The sequence below is a fragment of the Vulpes lagopus genome, chromosome 4 (genome assembly GCF_018345385.1).
Source record: "Vulpes lagopus strain Blue_001 chromosome 4, ASM1834538v1, whole genome shotgun sequence".
Lineage (NCBI taxonomy): Eukaryota > Metazoa > Chordata > Mammalia > Carnivora > Canidae > Vulpes > Vulpes lagopus.
In genome coordinates, this window is record NC_054827.1 from 59,372,953 (window position 1) to 59,387,829 (window position 14,877).

Consider the following 14,877-nt stretch of genomic DNA (forward strand, 5'->3'; position numbering starts at 1 on the left):
CCCTGCAGGTCTGCGCCCAGACCCGCGTCTCCCCATCTCCGCACGCCCAACCCCGGCAACCCCCACTCTATCCCCTTTCACTGGACTTTGAGGTATCTGGGGGTTTTCTAAGATTTCGCATGCAAGTGACACCATAAAGGGCTCGTCTTTTTCGGGCGTATTTCACTTAGCGGACTCTCCGGGTTCGTCCACGCTGTTGCAAACAGTGCGGTTTCCCCTTTACGCGATCGGCTGAACGATTTTCCGTCGTTTACAGACGGCACGGCACGTCCTTTACCCGTCTGTCCGCCAGCGGACACTCAGGTTGCCTCCGTACCGCGGCTGTCGGGAATGAGGACTTCGCGAGCGAGAGTACAGATGTCCCTCCGAGATAACCATCTCATTCCTTCGGATAAAAACCCAGAAGTGGGACTGCGAGATGATGAGAAAGTCCAGGTCTTCCGTTTCGAGGAACCGCCACACTGTCCTCCAGAGCAGCCGCCCCGTCGGCATCCCCAGCAACACCGCCCAGGGCTACCCTTTCTGCATATCGTCGCCGACACCTGTTACCTCTTACCTTTTCCACGACAGTCGCTCGAACAAGTGTGGGACGACAACTCACTGTAGTTTGCGTTTCCTTGATGATGAGCGACGCCGAGCATCTTGTCACGTGCCTGTTGGGCATCCAGACGTCTTTGGGAAAGTGCTTATTTAGTTCCTCTGCCCGTTTCTTAACCCCGTTATGTGGTTGTCTGCTACGGAGCTGTGGGAGTTCCTTGTATATTTTGGATACTGATCCCTCATCAGACATGACGTGCAAGAGCCTCTCCCATCCTGTGGGCTGCCTACCCGTTTTCTTGACCGCGTCTTCGGCTGTGCGGAAGCTTTCGAGGTGGATGTAGTGCCACTGGTTGACGTCTGCTGTTGCTGTCATGCCCAGGAAATCGCTGCAAAGACCAACATCAAGGAGATTCTCGTCTGTGTTCTAGTCATTTTATGGGGTCAGGTCCTACACTTAAGTCTCTGATTCAGCTTAACTTTTTTGAGTGGTTGAGACCCAAGTGCAGCGTCACTCTTCTGCATGTCATTACCCATCTTCCCAGCATGGCTCGTGGAACCGGTTGTCCTTCCCCGGTGGATGTCCCTGGCATCCTTGTCAAAGACGATGCACACGCGGGCTTACTTCCAGGCTCCCGATGTGCTCCACGGGTCACTGTGCCTATTTCGACGTCAGCGCCACACTGTTCCCATCACTACGGCTTTGCAATATGGTCCGAAATCAGGGAGCGTAATGCCTCCAGCTCCGTTCCTTCTGAAGATCGCTTTGGCTATTTGGGGTCTTTTGTAGTCTCAGGTGAATTTTAGGGCTGTTTCTATTTCTGCAAGAAACGCCATTGGAATTTTGATAGAGATTGTGTTCAATCTGCAGATTGCAGTATGGATTTTTTAACGATATCAATTCTTTCAATCCAGGACCATGGGCTATCTTTGCATTTATTTGTGTGCTCTTCGATTTCTTTCATCAATGTCCTACAGTTTCCAGAGTACAGGTCTTTCACCTTATAGGCCAAACTTATTCCTAAGTATTTTACTGTTTTTGATGCCACTGGAAATGAGATTCCATCCTTAATCTCTCTTTCAGACAGTTCACCGCTAGCGTCCAGAAATGCAACGGATTTTTGTACGTTGGTCTCATATCCTGCGACTTTACCGAATTCATTTATTAGTTCTAAGAGTTTTTCAGTGGAGTCTAAGGTTTTATATGGTATTTGTTCCTAACACTGGACTTTTATAAATTTGAGGGAACATTCAACTGTACGAACGGTCCTGAATTACTGTGTTAAAAAACATAATTTTAAAAAACAGCAGCAGTCCCCGCGAAGAGTGGAATCTGTGCAGGTTTTAATACAAAGAGACTCTACGCTCTGTTCCCAGATGAGGATAAACATGCTAATCTCAGCATTTCTGGGCCCGTCACCATGTAAGGCCATGACTCTGCCTCCAAAGACCAGTCCTGATGGCTCTACGTGTGGATGGCACCAAATGCGTGCATCACACAAACATGTTCATTGCAGTTTCCCCAGAATCTCATTACTTTCACTCGCTTACATGAAAATGAAAAGAATTCCATCGACCCTAAGTGCAAAAACGTCCCTTTCATTAAAAAACAACAACACACACTTGCCTCGTTACTCCCATTACCTTTTGCTCCATCACAGCCCTTGTCCAATTTCCTGTTAAAATCATTAGCACGTCCTCTGAGCTGAAGGATGGAGGCCCCACACGCTGGACTCGGTTTCCCCACCTGTGACACAGGTGGCCAGGGGCTTAGCAGAACACACAGTGCAGGACAGCGCCGGCTGGGAGCTCCTCGGACGCACTGCACGTGCCCGCTTCTACCACCAATACTCAGCCCGAGTCTCTGAAGACGCCCCGGAAACGCACCAACTCTGTTCCTTACCCGCCTCCTCCTTGCTCCTCTGCATCACAACGTCCCTCGCTGCCGGGCGCCAAGCACCCAGCGAACGGCAAGGCTGGAATCCTCCACCCAAGGCCAAACTCCCAGTCCACTGCGACGCCCGTCCTGCTTCCACGTTAGCCCTGCGCCCGCGTCACCCCCAGCCCCCCCAGCACAAACGCCCTCACAGCACAACGTGGGTGCCCCTGGATCACACCCCACCAGCCTCCACACACCCGCCACCTCCGCACCCCAGCACAATCGCCCAGGGGGACAGCACACGTAGCGGAAGACACGGAACGTTTCCCAAGAACCATCACGTACTCAGCACACTGCAGAGTGCCTGCAGGACGCCCCGCTGTCCGTGGGGCACGGGGCTCACCGCCCACCACTTATCCGTGCTCACTCCTCGCATTCCCGCCCTTCCACGTGACCAGGCGGGACGTGCACATGGAGCACTTCTCTGTGCAGCGGAGCACTCGCGTGGCTGAGGGCCGGCGGCTGAGCTGGCGGCCTTCCCAGGGAACACGGCTCCCGGCTGAAAGAACTCCAGCAGACAATGCACAGCTATTCAGACTCACAGATGGACAAAGGGTGCCTGTCAGTGAGGAAAACAACTGGCAGCGTTCGGCCAATGACAAAATTTGAGATTTCAAGTGAAAATTGGAATCTGGGGAGACACGTATCCATCCCCATGGGCCCGACAACTCCTGACACTTTTCTGATACAGCGGACACTGATATGTCAGAACAAATAAGGGAGTTTTCTTGGTATTTTAGGATAAATGTATTAACACCGAGAAAAATCTGCTGAACCCGTTGAACCGGTATTTTCCAAATGACCGACACAGGACGTCCCAGGGTCACGCCCGGCCAGAAGATGTACTCCAAGTGCCAGACCGGCTAATGGACCTTAGTGGAGCAGAGCAGGGAAAGCGCGTCGACACGGCTCCAGATCCCACACCAAAACTAAGCTTTAAGAAGCATCGCTTGAGTTTTGGTTTGGTGTCAGAAAAGAATACCCACCATAATCTGCAAAGGTCATCAAAACACCGCCTTTTTCAAATACCTACTGCATGAAGCTGGATTTTCCTCAGATACTTGAACCAAAACAGCATGTTTCTGATGGTTCATCATATGTGTCGACTTGACCAGGTCATGAGATGCCCCGAGGTCTGGTCGGATGTGATTCTGGATGTGTGTGGGTACGTCTGGATGAGCTTCAGAGCTGAATCTGAATCTTCAAGCAAGGGAAGCAGATTGTCCTCCCTGGCCAGGGTGGGCCTCGTCTAATCAGGTGAGGACCTAAACAAAATGAAGTGCAGAGGAAGAATTCTCTCCGCCCAACTTCCCTTGACCCAGGACATCAGTCCTCTCCTGCTTCTGGACTCAGACTTGGGCTGGAATTTACTCCACTTCTCCAGCTTGCCACCAGCCGATCTGGAGCACCCACAACCTCCTTAACCACATGAGTCCGACGCCTTATGACAAATCCCATGGGTTCTGTTTCTCTGGAGAACCCGGCCTAGTATAAGGTGGAAACAGGCTGAATACAGAAGCAGATGGGAGAATCCAGCCCCTCCACTAAGTCACAACTAACAAAAGCACAAAACATACACGTAGATACACACACGGCAGCCTCACGCTTCTCGTTGTACAGACTGAGAAGCAGAACAGCCTGATACCAAAGATTCCATTCTGCCCTGAAGAAAAGAACCTGCCAAAGCAATTCTTAAAAAGTGTGTGTCTGTACATAAAATACTGGGCAGCTACGGAAACACTATGATTTCTAAAAATCTACTACGGGATAACGCTTGCAGTAGGCAAGCGAAGAGACGTGAAGCTCCATACAGCACAAAACAACTCTGTCAAAACAGATGTGACCAACGGGCTCATCCCCACGTGAGAACGCCGGGCAGGACGGAGTCACCTCAACTCGGCTCCGCAAGGGTGGACCCCGCAGTACATCTCGCGGGGAAAACCAGCTAAGTCATGAAAAGTAACAGAAATAGCACCAACTCCAGAACAAATCAACCATGAGACTGGGTCAGAACTGGAAAAGCAGAAGAAATATTAGAATAAAATACGCAGGACATCCTCAAATGACAAGCCAACAGAGATTAAATGAGATGATGGTAGATTTGAACAAGCCGCACCTGAGAACTTTCCCGAGACAAACACTCCACAGGGCGCCTGGGGGTCAGCGGGGGAGCGTCTGCCTCTGGCTCAGGTCGTGACCTCAGGGTCCTGGGATCGAGTCCCGAGTCGAGCTCCCTGCCTGCTGCTCCCTCTGCCTCTGCTGTCCCCCCACTTGTGCTCTCTCTTCGTCTCAGATAAATAAATGAATAAGTAAATAAATGAAAATACTCCACAGACGAAAGAATCAGACAAACAACCAGGAGGCTTGCAGTGCAGAATGCGGAACGGTAAGAAACTGCCCCCCGACACCTGCAGGCCAGAGTCCGTCAACGGCTGGCAAGTACGCGGCCGGATGGAACGGTGAGATGCCAAGTGCTTGTAAGACAGAATGAGAACTCAAGAAGAAAAGATAATGAATAATCTGATTTTCTTAAAGATGTATTTATTATCTGAGGAGAAGAGGGAGTGCCACACGCTGAGCGGGGACACAGGAAGCCAAACCCCGAGCGGACTCCGCGCGGAGCGTGCAGCCCAATGCAGAGCTCGACCTCACGGCCCCAAGGCCGTGACCCGGCGGGGAGCGGGCCAGGCGCTCCGCTCACTGCGCCCCCCGTGCTCCGGTGCCTTGAGCTTCTGAGCGAGCAAAGACCTGAAGGTCCAGCTCAGGACGGGGGCAGCACCGGAGCCTCGGTGCCCGCTCGCAGGCCGCCCTCCGCTAACCGCTGCGGAATGGGAGCCCACAGTCAAAGCATGTGCTGCTTCTCAGCCGTCGACGGGTCGCAGAGACCGACGCTGCCGAGCTCCGGGAGGGGGTGAGGCACCCGAGCCGTGGGTGCGGGGTGGGCGCCGGTCCCGCCTCACGCTCCACGAAGCCCCGCGGGCATCTCCCGGCCTCGAAGACACACACGTGCGGGCCGCGGCCGCCGTCTGCATGCCACGCGCCGGGCTCCTGGTCACGGGTGTCTGAGCCTGGGGCCCCAGCACGGCCCAAGCACCGGCCCGACGCTCCGACGTTGCTTCCTGCCATCTCGGGCGCTGGGCCGCCAACGTCTGCGGAGCCTCGGGACCCGGGCCTCGCGGGCAGGCCCCGCCCCACCAGCCCCACCAGCCGCCAGTCGCCTCACGTGTGGCCCGAGGCAGGTGCTCAGCTCGCGTGCCTGCCCATGGCCTGGCCTGCATGAGCCGTCGCAGAGGCCACCACGGCCCTGAAGGCCCCAGGACAGGGCACCCCTCAGACTGTGGCCCTGACGGCCCCGGGGACGGGGTGCCCCCCCACGGCGTGACGTCCTTACACGCAGCTCAGAGCTGTCTTGTCTCACTCTAGCCGGTGCCTAAAGTACATTTGTTTTCTACCCGGGAAGAGCCGTCACCCAAGCAGCCTTGGCAAAGCCCCGGTGCCTCCGCCCTCCGGCCTCCTCCCCCTCCTCGGCCTCCTGCCCTCATTCCCTGGCTCGCTTCCCTTCCAGGCTGTTCTCTCCTAGTCCGTGATGCGATTCGGGCAAAGCCTTTCCAGGGAGCACTTCCGCTGGGCCTGACCCTGCCCCTCCTGGATTCATCTCCCTCTCAGGGCAAAATCCCCAGAACTCACAGATTTGTAGATTTGTCTACACCCATCAGGACCAGAACTCCAAGGTCCTGCGCCGCAGCCTTCCACTGCCTCATGCAAAGTATGACCAGGTCGGGCTCACGAAAGCACCATCAGTGACAGCCGAACCACTTGCGACCACCCGAGGGTTCCTGGCGGAGCGACGTGTACCAGAGCCTAAGCAGAGGCGAGGGCGCAGAGCTGAGGTGGCATCAGTGGGGCTCGGGGGAGCTGAGGGAGCCACAGCCAGACACGAAACCCCATCCCCACCCCACTGCCATCTGTGCCTTCTCCTGGGAGGTTCCAGAATCAGAGATAAGAAAGCCTCTGTGTGCAAGTGTCCCAGCTTCGTGAAAATGAAGCTTTTCCTTCTACTGTCACATACAGAACACGAGGTAAGACAGGAGGTGGAACGTCAAGGAAGGGACTTGAAGGTCAAGAATGAGCCAGAAAGGGATCCCTGGGTGGCACAGCAGTTTGGCGCCTGCCTTTGGCCCGGGGCGCGATCCTGGAGACCCGGGATCGGGTCCCGCGTCTCTGCCTGTGTCTTTGCCTCTCTCTCTCTCTCTCTGTGACTATCATAAATAAATAAAAATTCAAAAAAAAAAAAAAAAAGAATGAGCCAGAAAGGGAACAGTAAAAATAGGAACCTGAGTCCCAGAATACATGCCTGCCCTTCCCTACTGTCACCGTATCACCAACAGGACCACCACAGCCACCATTATCACCAACACCACCCCCGGGGCCACCACTGTCATCCTCACCATCATCGTCGCCACCAACGCTACCATCACCACCATCATCACCATCAATACCACCACCGTCATCGTTCTCACCATCATCAACATCTTCATCATCACCATCATCACCACCATCATCGCAATGATCATTTTTACGATCAGCATTATCACCGATGCCATCAAGGTCACCAGCACCATCATCATCAACACCAGCATTATTATTACTGTCATCACCGATGTCACCACCATCAAGGTAACTGTCATCACCACCATAATCGGCGTGACCACAGCATCACCGTCACCATGATCATCATTACACGCACCTTACCGCCGACCTCAGCATCATCCTCTCCAGCACCACCACCATCACCACCACCTCCACCATCACCATCGTATCACTGCCATCAGCCACCACAATCAGCAGCAGCATCGCCTTCATCACCTTCATCACCATCACCAACACTACTAGACACTTTATTTTTTTATTTAAGATTTATTTTCCCATGAGACAGAGAAGGGAGAAGCAGGGACCCAGGCAGAGGGAGAAGCAGGCTCCCTGTAGGGAGCCCGACGCGGGACTCGATCCCGGGACCCCGGGGTCACGCCTTGGGCTGAGGGCAGACGCTCCACCGCTGAGCCACCCGGGCGTCCCTACTGCACACCTTCCTGAGCCAGTCACCACTCGCTGTGCTCCGTGGAAGCCATTATTCGCTAGAGGAAAATTCGAGCACAGACAGGCAGAGCCCGAAGCCTGGCAGCCTGGCTCCACCGTCCCCACGCGGCGCCCGCGTCCCTCCTGCTTCTCCAGCCTTCCCCCTTCCCCCACAGCCTCACGACGCGGGCGCGTGACTGCTTAGACGCCGTGTGTACCGGGCGGCCTCCTGGTCTCTGGGGCCCACACAGGCTCCGCACGCAGAGGCACGTGACGCGTATGACTCGCAGGAGACAAAGCTCCCGGGGCTCTCCTTCGCGGTCTCCACGCTGCCGTGACGGAAGGAACAGACCTGACGACGCGCTGTCAGGGGCGCTGAACAGAACCACGGAAAGGCCACCGCTCCCCTGAGTAGCCAATCACGGACACCCGCACGACCCTGCCGGGCCCTGTCTACACCCGCATGACCCTGCCCGGCTCCCGAACCCGGCCCTGGGAGCAGCATGCGCACACCCTGCCCCCGCACGTCCACAGGGAGACACCTCCACGCTGACGAGTCGGTCCCCAGGAGACACGTCCCTCACAGGCCCTCTTCGCCTGACGCTGTCACCGGGTGCCCACTCGAGGCCTGGAGCCAGCACAGCGACCCCTCCAGCAGGAGCACCGAGTCCCGCATGCACGACCCCTCCAGCCCCGGCGGCAGCTCTCGGGGGCCAGGGGAGGGGGAGGCCCCCAGCCCGTTCCGGGAGAAGGGAGGGGGCCCGCATGCCCAGAAAAGGAGACAGAGACACCGGGGTCAGGGAGGGAGGGCGCGGGGCCTCCGGAGGAGCAGCCACACCAGCTACCCCCACCCTCCGGCCCCTTCCCGGCAAGAGGGGCCCCGAGAGGCCCGTGTCGCCCCCTCACTGCGGACGCCCGACCTCGCCCCCGCAGCCCAGTGCAGGACAGCCCTGCAGACAGCACCGCGGGTCCTCAGGGAGGACGGGGACCAAGAGGCAAGCCCAACGCAAACAAAGGCCACCGGCGACACCCACCGACCACAGGGCACCAACCGGCAGCCGGCGCCTCCTCCGGGCCCAGCCCGCCCGGCGGGCCCACACCCCGCGGGGACCCTGGGGCTCTCGGGACCAGAACCGCCGCCCCCACAGGCCCATTGCGCAGGTCTCCGACTGCACAAGCCATGGGCCGCCTGGGCGTGAGCTTTGGAGCACCGGCAGCCACAGAGCCTGACGACAGGCCGAAGGCCCAGCCCCGACGCACAGAGCACCCGCCTGCCAACTGTGCCGAGGGTCGGCGCGCGCGCGACTGTGAGGCCGAGCCACGAGGGCCACGGCCCCCCAGCACGGCCAGCAGCCTCGCTCCTTCTGGCCACGCTCCTCCCCAGCTGCAAGGGGGTAAGCTCAGTGGGCCGGCCGGCAGCGGTGGGGGAACACCCGCCAGGAAGGGGCGCCACCACTGAACGTTTGGGAACCGCCCCCCCAAAAGCAGCTTTTCATTTGGGTTTTGCTCGAGTGTTTGCTGCGGTTCCGTTTCCTCGGCGGGGGAACGACAGACGTGCACTCACCTCGGCATAAAATCCCGTGGCTGTCGATAATCTGCTTGCAAACCCCACAGACCTTGGGCTTTTTAAAGACTTTGTTCTTAAAGCTGTGCAGGCTCGTGAACTCCTCCGGCTGAAAGAGCAAAGGGAGAAACTGTCAGCTCCACGAACCAGTTTGTTTGCTTTTCTCTCTTCTCTTTCAGGAAGTGGGACGTCTAGCGGAGTCCGGGAAAAGCTAAAACAGGAACCTTACAGTTAAACAGGGAAGAACAAGCAGCCGTGCCGCCAAGGCCGGGATTCCCCCGGGGGCCGCGGATACCCCGTCAGCATTCCCAGTGCCAGGGCCCAGCCGGAAGCCCACAGCGGCCCCGCTTGCCGATCCCCTGAGACCGGGCCAAGGCCGTCAGGGCGCTGCGCTCGTCAGCACTGCTTATGGGACCGTGTACTAGCGTCCACGCTGCAGGCCAACAGCCACTGCCATGACAAAGTCATCCGCAGGCACTGCCAGAAGATGCTCAGCCAACAGAGGAAGCTAGTGACTGAGTCTCCTGGCCCCTGGGCCTCTCCGGATGCATCTGGGCTCCCGCGGACGGAGAAGCATTCGCATGAGGCCGGCGTGCTAAGATATGTGGTTCGTCCCTACACCCGGCCCGGCACTGAATCCACGACACACGCCGGCTCGGGGACTACACGAACCACTCGCCCACCAGACCCCTCTTTGCAGGGTCAGGGCCTCATGGCCGTATCTGATGATCTTACAAAAATTCAATTTGCCTGAGAAACCAAACGCCAGTCGGTCTACCCGATTGGTGATACGTTTGAGCGTCTCCTGAGTGCACAGATTCACCGAAGCTGGTACTTAGCACCGGAAGATTAAATGTTAGCCAGAATGGGAAACAAATGGTACGACTACAGCTTCTTACACGTGTTTTTAGATCTACAACAATCTGGTGACTCAGCAATCCACTCCTGGAGTCACGAACTGGAACGAATGCATATGCCCACAAAAGTTTTGTGCAAGAATGGGCAGATCTGCCTTAACAGTGCAAGATTTCCAAACAGAAAATAACTCAAACACCCATCCAAAGGAGGCTGGGTACACAAACTGCGATACAGTCCTACGATGGAACACTGTTCAGGAGCACGGAAGAGCTTACTACTGTTCTATGCTACTAACCATGGATGAGCATCAAAGCTCATTGATAACTCATGCATGAATTACTGTGCCAAGCGAAAGAACTCTGAGAGGAAAGCACGCAGTGATGACTATTTATCGGACGTTCATGAACAGGCAAACAAATCTCTCCAGTTCCCCAGAGGCAGGAAAACAGTGAGGTGAGCTCCAGATTGCCCCAGATTCCTGCATCAAGATTCCTGCATCAAGGAAGGCCCCAGGATGCAGAGAAGGAGGGGACCAGGGAACTACCTGGGACTGAGGAGACGGTGCTAAGCATTCATGCAAAACAGGGCAGCAAGAGTTCACTTGCCACAGCACCAGGAAACAGCCGTGTGGAACCCCCAAGATGTGCACAGGGCCCTCTGATGAGTACATGTGTGCAGTGTGTGCACACATTACAGCACAAACTGCCCAGAATAAAGTACAGAAAGGAGAGACCACCTAATTAAACACAGATAAACAGAGAATCAGTGAGCTGTGGGAAAGCTCAAGCAGCCTAACACACGTGTAATTGGAGTCTCTGTAAAGTTGGGAGGGGGGGGGGGTAATTGAAAAAATAAAGCCTAAAACTTTCCCAAAATCTAAGCAAAATTATCAACCCAAAAACTGAAGAAACTCAACAAATCCCAAGTACAAGAAGTGTGGCCGAAACAACACCAAGGCACATGATAATCACACTGCTCCAACCCAGTGATATACAGAAAATCGTAAATGCCCCCCAGAGGGAAGGAAAGGACACAATGCGACAGGGGACCAACCATTAGCACAAGAGCAGATTTCCCACAGAGAACAAAGCCAGTGAGAAAACGGCAGAGAGACAGAGAGCGCCCAGAGAAATTCCGACCTAAAATTCTGAACCCAGCAAAAACAGCATTCAAAAAGTAAAGTGAATTTTAAAATTCTTAGGATACGCAAAAGCTGAAACACATCCATCCCCAGATGACACATGCTACAAGTTAAACATAGTCTGAGTGCAAGGAAAATGATCACAAGTGGAAAGACCACTTTACACAGAAGGAACAGCACCAGAAATGTTAACTCTGTGGATAAATACGTAATACTTTCTTTTATATTGAAAACTCACTACAAGATAATTAACTGTTTAATAAAAAAAACTAATAGTGATGTAATGTGAGCTTCAACAGATGTAAAACTAAAATTTCTGATAAAACAGCAGAGGGGCACCTGGGTAGCTCAGTCAGTTAAACGTCTGCCTTCAGGATGGATCATGATCTCAGGGTCCTGGAATCAAGCCCCGTGTTGAGCTCCCTGCTCAGCGAGGAATCTGCTTCTCCCTCTCCCTCTGCCTCTGTCTGCCATACGTGCTTGCTCTCTCTCTCTCTCTCTCTCTTTCTCAAATAAAATAAAATATTAAAAAACAAAGAAAAGCAGCACAAAGCTCAGGAAAAAAGAAATGTAGGTTCTACTGCAAGGCTCTCATACTATTCATGAAGTCATACACTCTCATGTGAAGCAGACTGTGAGAAACTAGGGATATGTACTATAAATCTCAAAGCAACTACTGAAATAATGAATGATAGGTAATCAACAAAGGAGAGAAAATGAAATTATTTTTTAAAATTTCAACTAATTTAGTCAGTGGAGCACAAGACCCTTGATCTCGGGCCCTGAGTTCAAGCCCCACATTGGGTGTAGAGATCACTTAAAAATAAAAGTTTTTAAAATAAAAAATTAAAGTAAATAAAAGTTCAACTAATCTAGACATGGCAGAAAAGAGAAAGCAGAGCCAAGACTAGGTAAAAGAAACAAAACAAACAGCAAATTGATGATTTAAATCTAACTGTATTAGTAGTCACATTATGTACATAGTTTAGATGCCTTAACTCAAAGGCAATGGTTGTCAGATTATATTCTTCTAAAAAGTGAAAAGACAGGGATGCCTGGGTGGCTCAGCAGTTGAACATCTGCCTTTGGCTCAGGTCATGATCCTGAGGTCCTGGGATTGAGTCCTGTATCGGGCTCCCTGCAGGGAGCCTGCTTCTCCCTCTGCCTGTGTCTCTGCCGCTCTCTGTGTGTCTCTCTTTAAAAAAATAAAATAAAATAAAGACAAGACAGAGAAAACATACAAGGGTAATGTTAAATGAAAGCTGGAGTGGCTATATTAATATCAAACAGAGTCAATTCCAGATTAAAGAATGTTACTATTGATAAAGGGATTTCACAATAAGAGGGTATATGCATTAAGAGAACATATAATCCTAAACATTTATGTACCTATTAACAATACTTTCAAAATCCATAAAGCAAGAAATGATAGAATTGCAAAGACATAAATAGACAAATGTGTAAATATCATCAGAAACTTATTTCTTGGGTGACGGGCACTGACAGCGGCACTTGACTGGATGAGCACTGGGTGTTATACTATATGTTGGCAAATCAAACTCCAATAAAAAAATACAAAAAAAAAAGGAAACTGTTTCTCTCTCTTTTAGACTGAACTGTGCTCTCATGAAATTCATACGTTAAAGCCTTAACCCTGAATATGACTGTATGTAGAGATGGGACATTTTAAACTGGTGAATAAGGTCAAACATGGTCATAAGGGTGGGATCCTACTCCAGTAGGACTGCTGCCCTTACAAGAAGAGGAAGAGATATGGGTGGGGAGGTGGCGAGGCTTGCACTGAGAAAAGTCCATTTGAGGAGTCAGTGAGAAGGCGGTCATCTAAAAACCAAGGAAAAAGGCCTCAGAAAAACCAAGGCTGTCAGCACCTTGATCCTGGACTCCCAGCCTTCAGAACTGTAAGAAAATAAATTACTGCATTTAAGTCCCGCAGTCCACAGTATTTTGTTACAGCAGCCCCAACAAGCTAATAGACCCATTCTCAATCACTAATAATTATTTTTATCAATAATAACAATTGATAGTTATTGCAGAAAATAACCAAAGATACATAACATTCTCAAAAGACCTGACCTAATTGACACTGATAGACTATCTGACCCAACAGCAACTGAATACACATCCTTTTCAAGCACATATGGAATGTTTAATGAGGCAGACCACAGTCTAGGACATAAAACACGTCTAAATAATTTTTTTAAGTCTAAGTAAATTTAAAAGCATTCAAACCATACTAAATATGTTCTCCAATCACAACGGGATTATATTAGAAACCATAAATAAAAGATCTCCATAAAATTCCCAAGTTTTTGGAAACTAAACACATTTATAATTTTTTTATTATTATTTATTCATGAGAGAAGAGAAAGGCAGAGACACAGGCAGAGGGAGAAGCAGGCTCCCTGCGGGGAGCCCAATGGGGGACTGGATCCCAGGATCCCAGGATCACAACCTGAGCGGAGGGCAAACACTCAACCACTGAGCCTCCCAAGTGCCCCAACAACACACTTCTAAATAATACATCATAGCAAACAGGATTTATCCCAGGGAGGCAAAGTTGGTTTAACATTCAAATACCAAACAATAAACTAAAAAAGAAACCTACACAACCTTTCAATTAATCAGGAAAAAGAAAAAAAAAAAAAAAAGTCTGACAAAATCCAACATACACTTTCTGATAAACACTCTCAAATCAAAATAGAGAAAGGGTTCCTCAACTCTATAAAACCTATAGCAAACCCCAAATTAACAACAACAGACTGAATGCTTTCCCTTTAAGCTCTGGAACGAGGCACAGATGTCTGCAATGAACATTTCTATTTAACACTAACCAGTGCATCTGGGCAAGAAAAATAAATACAAAGTATCCAGTTTGCAAAGGAAGAAGTGAAACTGTCCTTAGTCACAGACACCACTGTCTATAAAAACAAACAAAAAGTTATGAAATGTACAAAAAAACCCTCTAGAACTAACAAAGAAGTTTAGCCAAGTTGAAGGACAGGAGTTCACTGGATGTAAAAACTACTTCCTAGCAATGCACATTCAGAAACTGAAACTCAAAGAATATTACCATTTATAGTATCATCAAAAACATTAAGTCTTAGGAGGAAATCTAACAAAAGACGTGAAACACCTAGAAGATTAAAAAAAAAAAACACAAACCAGGGCAGCCTGGGTGGCTCAGCGGTTCAGCGCCTGCCTTTGGCCTACAGCGTGATCCTGGAGACCCGGGATCGAGTCCCACGTCAGGCTCCCTGCATGGAGCCTGCTTCTCCCTCTGCCTGTCTCTCTCTCTATTTCTGTCTTAAAAAATACATTAAAAAAAAAAAATCTCACCTAACCACATATTTAAAAAAAAAAAAAAACCATTTCAGAAAGAAAGTGAGGAAGACCTGGAGACAGAACGGAGGGATATACCATGTTCATGGATGGTGAGCCTCGCTCGAGTCAAGATGCAGTTCTTCCGTACAACCTACAGATTCCACACCATCCCAATGGAGATCCCAGCCGGATTTTTTTTTTAATAATTAATAAATCGGCAAATGGGTTCTAAAATTCATGTTTACATTCAAAGCACTAAGAACGGCCAAAACAACTTTGAAAATTGCAGGTGCTTACGTGCACAACTCGATGTTTTCAGACCACGACCCCTTACTCCCTGACCCACAGCCTAACCGCTCACAGCTACCGTCCCCCCGTTGGCCTTACAAGGGCCTGGGACCGGCAGAGGGGGGATTCCCA

The 14,877-nt window shown here is 51.6% G+C and overlaps 1 protein-coding gene across 1 annotated transcript in view; it reads right to left on the minus strand.

The window, feature by feature from the left end:
* The window catches only part of TNS3 (tensin 3), a 138,556-nt gene that overhangs the window by 120,576 nt on the left and 3,103 nt on the right, over nt 1-14,877 (minus strand). Inside the window, exon 2 of the mRNA XM_041753243.1 lies at nt 9,117-9,225. Within this exon, the coding sequence (XP_041609177.1) occupies nt 9,117-9,225 (109 nt within the window). The remainder of the gene's footprint in view (nt 1-9,116; nt 9,226-14,877) is intronic.